Source organism: Xyrauchen texanus, chromosome 30 (genome assembly GCF_025860055.1).
Source record: "Xyrauchen texanus isolate HMW12.3.18 chromosome 30, RBS_HiC_50CHRs, whole genome shotgun sequence".
In the NCBI taxonomy this organism is placed as follows: domain Eukaryota; kingdom Metazoa; phylum Chordata; class Actinopteri; order Cypriniformes; family Catostomidae; genus Xyrauchen; species Xyrauchen texanus.
The window spans coordinates 34,794,342-34,807,354 of record NC_068305.1 but is presented as its reverse complement, the minus strand read 5'-3'; the positions used below and the strand labels follow the sequence as shown (position 1 = coordinate 34,807,354).

At 36.9% G+C, this 13,013-nt stretch overlaps 1 protein-coding gene across 1 annotated transcript in view; it reads right to left on the bottom strand.

The window, feature by feature from the left end:
• Positions 1 to 309: 309 nt before the first annotated feature.
• Positions 310 to 13,013, bottom strand: part of LOC127623828 (mannosyl-oligosaccharide 1,2-alpha-mannosidase IA-like) — a 143,297-nt gene continuing 130,593 nt past the window's right edge. The window contains exons 11-12 of the mRNA XM_052098375.1: positions 12,762 to 12,877; positions 310 to 5,633 (exon numbers count right to left, since the gene is read on the bottom strand). Of these exons, the coding sequence (XP_051954335.1) occupies positions 5,507 to 5,633; positions 12,762 to 12,877 (243 nt within the window). The 3' untranslated portion in view covers positions 310 to 5,506. The remainder of the gene's footprint in view (positions 5,634 to 12,761; positions 12,878 to 13,013) is intronic.

Below are 13,013 nucleotides of genomic sequence, written 5' to 3'. Positions count from 1 at the left end.
GATTTTCACACACAAGTCTCTAGAATCTAAAAACAAAAAACATCAGGTGAGTGGCAGTTCTGCAGATGGAAATGCCTTGTTGATGAGAGAGGTCAACAGAGAATGGCCAGACTGGTTCAAACTGACAAAATCTATGGTAACTCTGATGACCGTTCTGTACAATTGTTGTGAGATGCTGCATGTTAGCGGACATGAGAGAGAGAGAGAGAGAGAATTTATACGTTTTCCCCACACAAAAAAAAATAAATAAAGTCTGTGTTATATAAAAAGATTGATTTATTCACAATTTAAGTGTAACAAATATAGTTTATCAAAAACTTTTGCTGATCTTTAATATAATTTATTACATAAGATCATAAGATTAAATGATGGCTGGCAGTTTGCCAGAATGAAATATGTACAATAAAAATAAAGAACGTAAAGGAAACAAAACTGAAACCAAACAATTTCCCACAAAATTAATTGTATATATATATAAGAAAACAAATTAGACTATGTGCAATGGAATGATTATCAGCAATATTGTACAGTTACATTTCTGAGGTTGTCTCATGAAGAAACAACAAACAACAAGAATTACACACACAAAAAAAAAGCCATTTGCTATGCAAGATCACCAACACAATATTTAAACAACAAATTTTTAATCCAGAAATCTTAAAATCACATCTTCTATTCTGCATATTAAAACAAGATGCAAGGAAACATTTGCTTCCAAGTGTCACCTCAGAGTCATGACTTGCGGTGGATTCACCACTACGATGCACACCGCTTCAGGAGTCACTTTCACAAAAGAGATGGCACAAATCGCTAGGCTGTGCTAAACTAAAGCAGTGCTAAACATCGTTTAGATCCTCTGTATCATAAAGACAGTGAATGCGATGTCTTATCTACAGTGTCACAATGTTTTTATGACAGGACTCCCTCGAGATGAGCTGCCGTTACTTTCATTTGTTATGGTTCTTAACTTTGACAGTATGTTGTTTGTTAGCATATAGAAAAAAAAAATATCCACGTCAATGGAGTGTTGCAGTCGTCAGCATTGAAAGAGAAATTTCTGGGTGGTGTAATGTAAAATGCCACTAGATCCACCAGTATAACACATTAAAAGTATAATTTACCTACAAAGGAATAGTCTATCCAGACATTCTTACTTATGCAAAACACAAAAGCAGAATTAGTTATAAATATATTCTTCTCAATACAATGGCAGCTCAAACGGGTCCCAGCAAATCATAAATGTAGTCCAAAAAGTAGGCGTATGTCTTATTCCAAATCTTCTGAAGTTAAGTGATAGGTTTAGGTGAGTAATCAGAAAAAAGTACTCCTCGTTACAAACCGCAGTGAACAAGTTTCTCTTATTATGCTCATGAACACCCAATAGATGTCAAGCTGTTCACTAAAAAAGGCTTTATATTTGGATTCTTACTGTAACCTTCAGAAGACTTGGAATATGACACACAAGCTGCAAGGACTACTTTTATGATACACCGGGTCCTTTTAAAGCTTTAAAGTGAATTACTCTCAACTGAAATTGTTTTGAGAATAAGTATCGAGATAATCATTAAAAATGCTCCTTTTCAGTTCCGCATAAAAAGAAAGTCATAGAGGTTCGGAATTACATGACGGTAGGTAAATGATGAGGAAAGCAGTAGTTTTAGTAGTAGTAATATTTTTGGGGTGAACTATCCCTTCAACAGGGATTGCCATTGGATTAAAAAGCTGGTTTAAAGAACCATGGCGTATTAGTGAAGCAAGTTGGTTCTTTTTGACCAGAAGTGAATATCTGTGGGTCTAATTTTGTGAACACATTGGAAATAAAGACAAAGTGTGGCATACAGTAGCAGTAGCCCCACCTCTGCAACCGACCAATCACACGGAAGCAACAGAATAAACATATCTTCCATTGAAATCTTCCGTTTGTGGTTGAAAACATAAGTGGAATACGAATTGGTCTGTTCCTCCATGAATTAGAATACAGTAATTTCATTTATATTAGATGTAGTGTATGTGTGTATGTATACAGATGCCCACCAATGCATGAAAAAGCATGACATATTCCCATCTTGACTTATTATTTGTGAGCTGCTTGATTGCATAAATTAAGTATGTATATATAAAATTGAAGTCAGAAGTTTACATACACCTTAGCCAAATACATTTAAACTCAGTTTTTCACAATTTCTGACATTTAATCATAGAAAACATTCCCTGTCTTAGGTCAGTTAGGGTCACTACATTATTTTAAGAATGTGAAATGTCAGAATAATAGTAGAGAGAATTATGTATTTATTTCATCACATTCCCAGTGGGTCAGAAGTTTACATACACTTTGTTAGTATTTGGTAGCATTGCCTTTAAATTGTTTAACTTGGTTCAAATATTTTTGGTAGCCTTCCACAAGCTTCTCACAATAAGTTGCTGGAATTTTTGCCCATACCTCTAGACAGAACTGGTGTAACTGAGTCAGGTTTGTAGGCCTCCTTGCTTGCACATGCTTTTTCAGTTCTTCCCACAAATTGAACAGATTGAGGTCAGGACTTTGTGATGGCCACTCAAATACCTTGACTTTGTTGTCCTTAAGCCATTTTGCCAAAACTTTGGAGATATGCTTGGGGTCATTGTCCATTTGGACAATCCATTTGCAACCAGGCTTTAACTTCCTGGCTGATGTCTGAGATGTTTCTTCAAAATATCCACATAATTTTTCTTACTCATGATGCCATCTATTTTGTGAAGAGCACCAGTCACTCCTGCAGCAAAGCACCCCAATAACATGATGCTGCCACCCCCCATGCTTCTCGTCAAGATGTGTTCTTCGGCTTGCAAGCCTCACTCTTTTTCCTCCAAACATAACGATTGTCATTGTGACCAAACTGTTCAATTATTGTTTCATCAGACCAGAGGACATTTCTCCAAAAGTAAGATCTTTGTCCCCATGTGCACATGCAAACTGTAGTCTGGCTTTTTTATGGAGTTTTTGGAGTAGTGGCTTCTTCCTTGCGGAGCAACATTTCAGGTTATGTAGATACTTGTTTACCTGTTTCCTCCAGCATCTTCACAAGGTCCTACAGGCATTTAGAAATTGATCCCAAGGATGACCAGAATTGTGGTGGTCCATAATTTATTTAATTGTATTATTTATTTAGATTTTCCCATGATGTTAAGCGAAGAGGCACTGTGTTTGAAGGTAGGCTTTCAAATACATCCACAAATACACCTCCAATTCAGTACACCTTCTATCAGAAGCTAATTGGCTAACTGTCTATGTATTAAATGTATTAAAACTTCTGAGCCACTGGAATTGTGATATTTCAATTTAAAGTGAAACAATCTGTCTGTAAACAACTGTTGGAAAAATTACTCGTGTCATGCACAAAGTAGATGTCCTAAACGACTTGCCAAAACTATAGTAAAATTTGTTTTAATGACTTCAACCTAAATTTATGTAAACTTCTGACTTCAACTGTGTGTGTGTGTGCGTGTATGTGCGTGTGTGTGTTCTATCCAGTGCAGAGGACTGCTTTGCATTCATAGGTTTTCCTTGCATCTTTACCTCATTTGAGATCCCGCACTTGTGCTGTCATTCTATCCTATCCTAATATTCCTATTCTTTTCTTCATGAAGAACCCGAAAATACTGATTCATAATTTTGTGCTTTCATGTTAAAAAAAGAAACAAAGAAACAAACAGACTAAAAAAAAATAAAAAATCATGAAATCAGAACAACTAGGCCAAAGTTCACATTTGGTGGTACATTCATACAAATATTCACTCCCATTTTGACCGATGCTGCCTATGTCTTACTAACACGTTCCCAAATTAATTAGAAAGATCTAAGCAATGTCTTCACTGTTCCCTATGGTGTATTGATCCTGCCACATTAAAAAAAAAAAAAAAAAAGAAATAGGTAATTCTGACTTTATAACTTAGAATTTGGAATTTCTTGACTTCTTGCAATTGCATGATATAAACTTGCCATTGTGAAAAATAGTAGCAAGCAATTTTGACTTTATTTCTCATAATTACAGGTATAAACTCACAATCTAGTATATATATATCATGCAATTTAGTTTATATTTCGAAATAAAGTCGTAATTTGGAGATCACAAAAGCAAGAAATAAAGTCGCAATTGCTAGAAAAGTCATAATTGTGTCCTATTAACTAAATTGTGAGTTTATATCTAATAATTACGAGAAATGAAGTCGTAATTCCGAGATAAAAATGCTCAGTTATGATATGTTAAGTCACAATTGCTTGAAAAAACTTGCAACTGCTAGAAATAGTCCCCAGTGAGTTTAAATCTTGCAATTGCAAAAACTAAAGTCAAAATTGGGAGGTAAAGTCGCAAATGCAAGAAACAAATGCAAAAAATGCAATTGCGAGAAAGCATTTTCCCACAATTACAAGGTTTATGGACTGAAATGCATATCTTGCAATTTCAAATTGATATCTTGCAAATGAGTCACAAATGTGAGATATAGGACGAAATCAGCTATTTTGTTTCGTGGTGAGATCCGCCTTTCATAGTTTCCTGCCCTCAGTACGGGGGGAAAAAAGATATGAAATAAATTAACACAAAATACTCTATTTTACATATGCAGAATAAAAATTATCTGCCTGCACTGAATAAGTAAACAATTACACACATTTTATACACATTTTATCAGCGATGTTGCAAAGCCAGCTAATGGAAAAGCAAATTCACGAATGCAGCGGAATGAATTAACGGCATATTATTAAAAGATTGATCCTTACGTTCACACCAGTTCCAGTGTGAGGATGGGAGGGCTAAAACTGTTCAGGTCATTTCTTTGACAGCACAGTAGGCTAATGCACTCGAACACAGCAAAAATAAATTAAAGCGTTGCTATTAAAACTTTACTAATGTTGCATTAAATTTATCATTAAGACTAAAAGGCACTAATTGTCTTGGTTTCACTGCCTTACTGTTGAATAAAGCCTTAAAATACTGAACCCCAAACCAAAACTCACAGAAACAAAAATTCAGGCCAGTATGGAAAAATTCAGGCCGTGGAAACGTAATTACATCAAAAACTGAACGAAACGGCAAAGTAAGGTGGATTTCTCATATCTTTGCTCCTGTAAACACAAAAGGAAGATGATGCACATGAATTACCTATGGCTTTTTTAAAAGTGTGTGAGATGGAAAGTTGGACAGTACAGTGGAAAACATCTGGTCTCCTCACAGAGGAGATATGGTCGTTCTGGTCTCTGAGGCTCAGAGAAACGTCAAAGCATCAGGGCAAAGAGAGAGGACAGGGGCAGCATGCAGAATGCCATCGGTAGAGACGGCAGAGGACAATCAGCCAGGAGTTGATGCTCTGTGACCTAGAGCTGTGAAGAGAGACAGGAAGCTCCAGCAAAGTCCTGGAGAACAGGATCTCTCAAGCCACAAAGGGACTTTGAGTCCAACGCTCTTGTCCAATGTTTAAGCATGTCCAGGAAGTAAAATTTCAGTGGCGCTTTGGGGCAGGATTAGGATTACTTGAGATGATTGGCTAACTCTGGGCTCTGTTTCTTAATGATGGGAAGAGGATGGGCCTCGGTGTTGAACACCCAGTGATCAAATGGCAAATGGTCATCATCGGAGAAGAGTAGATACAGGTACCTGTAAACAAAGACAGAAAATCCCTATTAGAGTTTTCAAGGTTTTCAATTAATCACTGTGAGAATCCCAGAACAAAGAGATTTTCCAAATAATAAAAACGGTAAATAAATACATTGGAAGCATAAACATCAAGGTTATAAGAGACATATATATTTTTTATAGACTACTATGAAGCAAATTCTTGATAAAGTAAGGCCCAACTAAATATTCAGTACTGAAGCTGGTGCTTTCCTGTGCAAAACGTTCCACCACGTTGGAAAATTTTAGTCAGATTAAAATGGTCAAAAGACTAAAACTAGGACTAAAACCAAAAAACTGTCTACAACACACCTCTCTTCAACAAGCCACATGATTTGAGGTACCATTCAGGTCTAGCACACATAATTTTGGCTGAGTTACATGCCAAAGTTATATTGTTCAAACGTAATACCCTAAATATGAAGAATTGCTATAGCGATGCTTTCCTTGGAAAGAACTACTTATTATCTCTATTAAAGCTTGATGGAGTAATACAAATACATGAATGTCTTCCAACTGCTGACAAAATTCAGTCTCTGCCAAGTACAACACTGCCAAGACAACAATGTAAATAAGTGATGAAGATTAAAAGCTACGAAAGGTCTAAACATTTAGCTTCCTTTGGCTGAGAATAGCAACTTGCATGAACAATGGCTGACAGCCACTGCTTAAGGATGGTGTTTCACAAGTGAAGGCCATCCATCAAAAGCTGAAGCCAATAAATAACCCAAACACTTCAGAAGACATGTCTTTATTTAAAAAGCCAGATGACACTTGTTAAATATCACAATCTATAAACCTTGTTGTAGCAAGTGATGCTGATGCTTGATTCCTGATGGAGATGTGACCTTGATAATGCAGTTTTTATCCACCCTCATGCTATCCCCTCTCTCAAGGGACATGCATTGGCTGGTTTCGCAAGGATGGGGAGATCTGCTGATGAAAAACTGAAAATGTAAGCTGTTGACCTGAGTTTTCAGAGTTAAAGCTGAATCATGTGTGTCCACAGGATAAACCACTCCTTGCAGCTTTAAATCACACCAGGCCTCCCTCTTCAGCCAGTGTTATCATCAGTGTTCTAATAATCTATTTCTCTGTCACTGTGTGTTGCTTGAGTTGTGAGCAGAGAGACAGAAATAATGGAAGGTGAAGGTGATATTTACAGCCTTAGCAAACGCGAATCTTCAACGTGATTTCTTGCCGCAATTAAATTTTTTTACGGAAACAATGGATTCCTAATGAGCCGTTCGCACCAGGAGCAAACATATGTGGCAAAACGCACACAGACAAAGCAAAGGTTTTTTTATGGTGTGTTAATTTTTTTTTCTTTGCAGGCCCCGACCAATAACATTTGTGCTGTGAATCACGTGCCAGGAGCTGCTGCATTTCCCAAAACAGCAGAAAGCTGTTTTGACCACCGATATTAAACATGTCCTCACCGCTTCAGTGTTTCATTGCACGAAGCTGGTTGGTATGGTTCATGGCTTCGAACTATTATGCAGTACTATATGAAATCCTTATGAAAGAAGTGAATCGAAAAAAAATACAGAGACTGAAGAAAAAGTGGGTGGGCATTGTTGCACTCTGTTGTGCTGCATCTACACCCACGATGTAACCAACAAGCTTCATCAAGCTGTTAACGTCTTTAAAAAGCTTGCAGTCACTATTTGAGTATTAGTGGCTACTGGGATGGTAACTGAAGGGTTGTAGGTCCAAACCATTGTTGATTCACAAGCTACATACATTGTGACTTTGAACAAGGCACTTGGGGACAAGTACCTTTAGTAAAAATCTGTTCCTATATAGAACTTAAGAATACTACGTTTTAAGTTATTTTAAGATTTCTACATTTCATAGCAACTTCCAATAAAGTTGAATTGAGTATTCTTTAACAAAATAAAATTAAAAAAAACTTAATATTTTAAGCTTTATATATTTAATTTGGTTAAAGATTACACAATTTGATGGAAATTTATTATGGAATTTAAATGAGTAAATCTTAAATATAGGCTAAAATATATATATTTTTTAGTGTACAGGGGAGATTTCCCCAAGCAACAAGGGGGTTAAAGTCAAACCGCCAACACTCACATTTTTACCGGGTTTCTCCCGATTTTCCACCTAGTACTACCGATTCATAATAAACTCACGATTTTCTGCATCCACAATGAGCGAACATTGTCCCTTATTTAAATATAAAATTATACATCCTGTATCGAATCAATGCGGGACGCAGTTTGTCCCATAAGCAGGTCAGATGGCGTCATAGTGAAATCGCTCCAGATCGTTACTTTAACAATGCTATAAAATGGGACATTTTTTATACGGTGGGTAAGGGGTCATCTGAAAAGTTCACACATTGTGCATAAACATGCTAATACGGAGTAGGGTGTGGTAAGGGATAGTCTAAAAAGTCCACATATTGTGCTAAAACTGGATTTTGGAAGGTTCAATATAAATATTCAATATAAGATATACCAAAATTACACAGGTCTAACAATGTATGAATACAATCACTGAGTCATAAAGACAAGCACAAGTGAAGGAAAAATAAATAATAATAAAAAAACAATACATATAAAAATACATATAAACCAATGCAGATGTATACATAAGATAAAGGAGATAAATAATGACAGGAGATTTTTTATAAGTCATGGGTCAGTAAAGTTCTCAGCATCTAAGAAATAATATACACTTTTTATTTAATAACTCAAAAAGCATTTATTGCTAAAACTGTGAAGGATGTGGTAAGGGACTGTCTGAATACTGAATTTCTTGGTATTATTCATCTTTAATGTAGTATTACTGACCAGTACTGTCGCTCCCTATCCGTATATTACGCATTCTGCATGGTTCACCCACTCCCTACGGGGCACCATCTTACAATAGGGGGCCTCCAAAAATTCCACTGGCTGCCGTTCCTCACACTGCAATCCTATTTTTCACAATCAGATGTTGGCAGGTATGGGTTAAGTGCCTTGCACCATGATGGGCACAATGATAATGGCTCGTAGCTCAATCCTTGGGACTGAATCATCAAATTTCTGCTTACCAAACTTGAGCTTTTCCCACTAGACCTGTGAATCTATTTGGGTGAATGCATCTGCAAATGTATTTCTAGTCAATACCATTAGTCGTTTTAGATGATGCTAGGGAAGGGGGCACAAAAACTGTACCCAAAGTAAATGGTTCAGTGTGTTCAGCAGAGCAGATGTTGTAGGCTGAATTGAGAATGTTAAAAAACACAGTCAGGTCCACAAACACACAAGAGCATTTCAATGATCAGGAAACACCCTCAGCATGCTAGACAGTCTGGCTATGAAGAAGAAACATTACTTAATGTGCAAGAGGGTGAACACAGGACAGAAGCAACTACAGAATGAGAAACAGAACCAGAAAAGCTGAAAAGGAGAGATTTCTGGATGTGCTTGCTCTCTCAAAGAAATGGCAAGTCTTTTCTGGGCTGAATTGTGCATGCTCTGCTACTACTGGCCAAAGGGCAAGCATAACTCCAAAACAATACTGACAGAGGAAATAGAGAACCGCTGTCTGCCGTGGCAGGATGAGACTCGAACAGTGATTTCCTCTTAAAGTGCAATCAAACTGGGGGATTGGAGTGTTGGGAAGAGATACCAGAAAACCCCAAAACAGGATAAAGAAGAGCATGGTGACCTCGCTAACTCTTTAACTCTTCATTTTGGACCCTGTCATTGTAAATTACTATCACTCGTATCATTCATTGTCTTTACATCTTTAATGATAAATGTTGCGCAGTAGGGACCTCCATGAATGAGTTCCAGCTGTCTTGTGTCAGACGTGGCTTCATTCACAACATTCTACAACTTATGTTCACACTGCAGTAAAAATCTGATTATTTCTCATATCCGATTATTTCAGACTGACTGTTCGAACTGCAAGTTATATGACAGATTTTTCTGTTCATAATGCAGTGGCTTTTGCCAGCATATCAACATTAGTTGTCACAGTAACGATGCAAATTTGTACATGTTCACCATGCGTGAGAGTTTAGCATTAAATGTTTTGCTATTGTTTATTATTTTCATGAGTGTAGTAACCAAATATTGAAATATTCATCACAGACAAAGGCTTAAAAAACAGGAGAGGTAGCATATGCAATGTTTGTTGCTGGGGTTTACAATTGTCCCATTTTAGCTGGGACGTCCCGTATGAGACGTCAGAATTTCGGCCAAAGTACAGGATGTTCCAACCAAAACGGGACAGTTGTAAACCCTAGCATCCTATTGTCCTGTATTTTAGTGGGCAGCAAAACGCTCCATATTAAAGGTTTTGTGTCCTGTATTGAAGCATAAAAGGGTTGGACTGTAAGACTCTAGAAGAGGACATCCTCATGTATTGAAGCACTCAAAATTATTAAGAGCACCGTATTTGTGTGAAGCATTCAATGCCTTATTGGCGGGCCTTATCGGGCCCGCTCAGGTGGTAGAGCGGGTTGGCCACTAATCGCAGGGTTCGATTCCTGGCCCACATGACTCCACATGCCGAAGTATCCTTGGGCAAGACACTGAATCCCAATTTGCTCCCAATGGCAGGCTATCACCTTGCATGGCGTCATTGGTGTGTGAGTGTGTGTGAGAATGGGTGAATGAGTCGCAGTGTAACGTGCTTTGTAAACCACTAAAGTTAAAAAAGTGCTATATAAGTACAGACCATTTACCATTTATTGGGTTGTGATGGCTCATGGGGTGAGTTGAGTTATTTTAAAAGAGGTAGCACTGCTTTGGGCACCCTGTAACATTTACATGACATGTGTGCGTTCAATTCAGAAGTCCATGTTCCCCCCAAAGACTTTCCCTTCCACTCTGACAATTTGAAGGACTGAAAACAGTAATAAAATGGTCATTCTGAACAAACTTTTTAAGTAATTTTTATTGAAATTCTGTTTGTAATAATCCTATAGCATAGCCATCAAAATGTTTTCCCTTCAAAGTGTCCTGTGAAGGCATAATTTATGCTATTTGGAACGAATATATGTCTTCTCGTTGTAACACCTGAAGTAACAACCCATTGCGCACAACAAATGATGAAAAATATAAAAAATAAAAAACATATTTCTGTTCAGAGCATTGAGATTGATTCAAATGCAAAAATCTTCTTGTAATCAGATTTGAAACCACCCTATGAATGTGGTTTGTATCAGGCTTGTAAAAATCAGATTTTATGTTTTGGCCTGTTCAGACTACAAAAACGGATTTGGGTCAGATATGACAAAAATCTGATTTTATTTTTCTGCCTGTGTGAACATAGCCTAAGAGAGCAGTTCTTCCCTTTATTGCTAAAATGAGGCAAAAACGAAATGTAGTCTCAGCTCCTCACTGCAGCATTCTGTAAACTGAAAGCTCCAATTTGATTCACTGGCTTCACGCAATATCGGACTCTGTTATGTCCATGACACTGACAGTACTAGTTACTATTAAACGAACAGAAATGGACCATAAAGTTTGAACACATTTTCTAATAATGTCTTTTGTGTTATCTGTTCTTGCTGTGCCTTGATCTGAATAACTTATTACCACTCTGGTTTTACTAACTGTTACAAATGATTGTGATATCATCGATTTCTGATTTATTTGTGGCTAAAGGTTGTGAACATTTTTCTTACATAATGATTAGATGACCCATTCCTGTCTAAGTGGGAGGTTTCTGGCCAGATTATGCTGCCAGAATAAGTGGATCAGACCATAGATTTTGTCAATATTCAAAGGCCTGGCTCTGACATAATCAAAAGTAAAAGGGGAAAAACATACAGTGGAAACATGCAGGACTGAGGGCTTATTTTAATAGAGGTAGAAACACTAGAGCTAAAAGGAGCAATGATTTAACAGCATGATGGTGTAAAACATTCTACTGAACTGAAAATGTCTATCACACAGAAACTAAAAATAATTCTGCCTACATATACATCAAGATTGAGGAAGAAAAAAAAAAAAAAAAAAAAGACATCTGCCAGTGTATTGCATTTATAATATTATATAACATTTACTCCGACTATCAGCCCACGAAAAGAGAGATGGACCTAATGGGCTAATAATCTCTAGGAAAACACAGAAGGAGAAAAATAGTAAGATCACTCTGAGAGGAGATATTTTTCTTTTCATTCGTAAGTTATTTTCTGCTCCACGAGGGGCAATTGTAATGCTACTGGAGTGCCAAATTTCTACAGCACAGTTAATATGCTTAAACAATTTATGAGGGCTATGCCAAAAAACAAAAAATGTATTCATCTGCCTTCACAATGTGTGTGTATGTGTGTGATTTGTCAAAGGTGTCAAAACTCTGACTTTTTCTGTCACAGTTTTACACCCCAGTTTTTGAGCAGATGGGAAAACAAAAGAGACAGGCAATAAAACTTCATAAACATGCACCACAGCAGTGACAGCCCATTGGAATACAGCAATTCATCACAGTGCTTTTGTTTAATTTACATACAAATTTAGTTTTTTAATAAGTTGTTTTTGAATGTAGCGCCATTTACAAGTTTGATGCCATCACCCTAATTAAAATCAGCATTGTTTTTGTGTCAGATAAATACAAAAATACTGCTCCCACATTTGACAAATTATGTAACCAGAATATTGCCCCCTCAGTTTCTATGTAGTTAGGCACTTTTTGTTAGTAGCTTGTAGTGTAGCTACAGTTTTAAAAGGGTAGCTTGACTGTAGCTTATTTTTATTTATTTATTTTTTACTTTGAAAGCTATTGTTTCAAATGAGATTTCAAAAGTTAGCTAAGGCCAAGTCCACATTAATCCAAGTTTGAAACCTCCGTTTTCAGTTTCCTAACAACATTGTTCCCAAAGTATGCTGTGATAGAAAGCATTCTCAAAACTTATTAGTGTGGACATGGCCTAAAAAAAAAATCAAAAACCTTCCTTTGAGGATATTTGTGGATGTCGTCTATTAAAATGCAAAGTTTTAGGAGAAGAGTTAAGCTTTGTTTAAATATATATTTACTTAGTTTTGTATATAAAATAGTAGTCTATCTTATGTCCTCATTAAGATATTTATGTAAACGTGTGTATGTTAGTGTGTGTGTGTGTGTGTGTGTGTGCATGCATGCAGTACTCACTTAAGTGTTTCAGCCAGGTAGAAGCTCTGCTGGACATCGTCATGGTTAGGTGCTTTGCCGTAAACATCCCTCACCCCACTGTAACCCCCCTCCACCCGACAGTGCTTCTCCAGAGCCTGCCACACAGACATTATAATTCACCTGTCAATCTCAATGTAACAGTTTCACACAACCATAGCAACATGTGCATTTTGTTATGCAAGCATCTCAAAATGGAATAAGAATGCTAATTAGAATAAGAAATAAACCAAA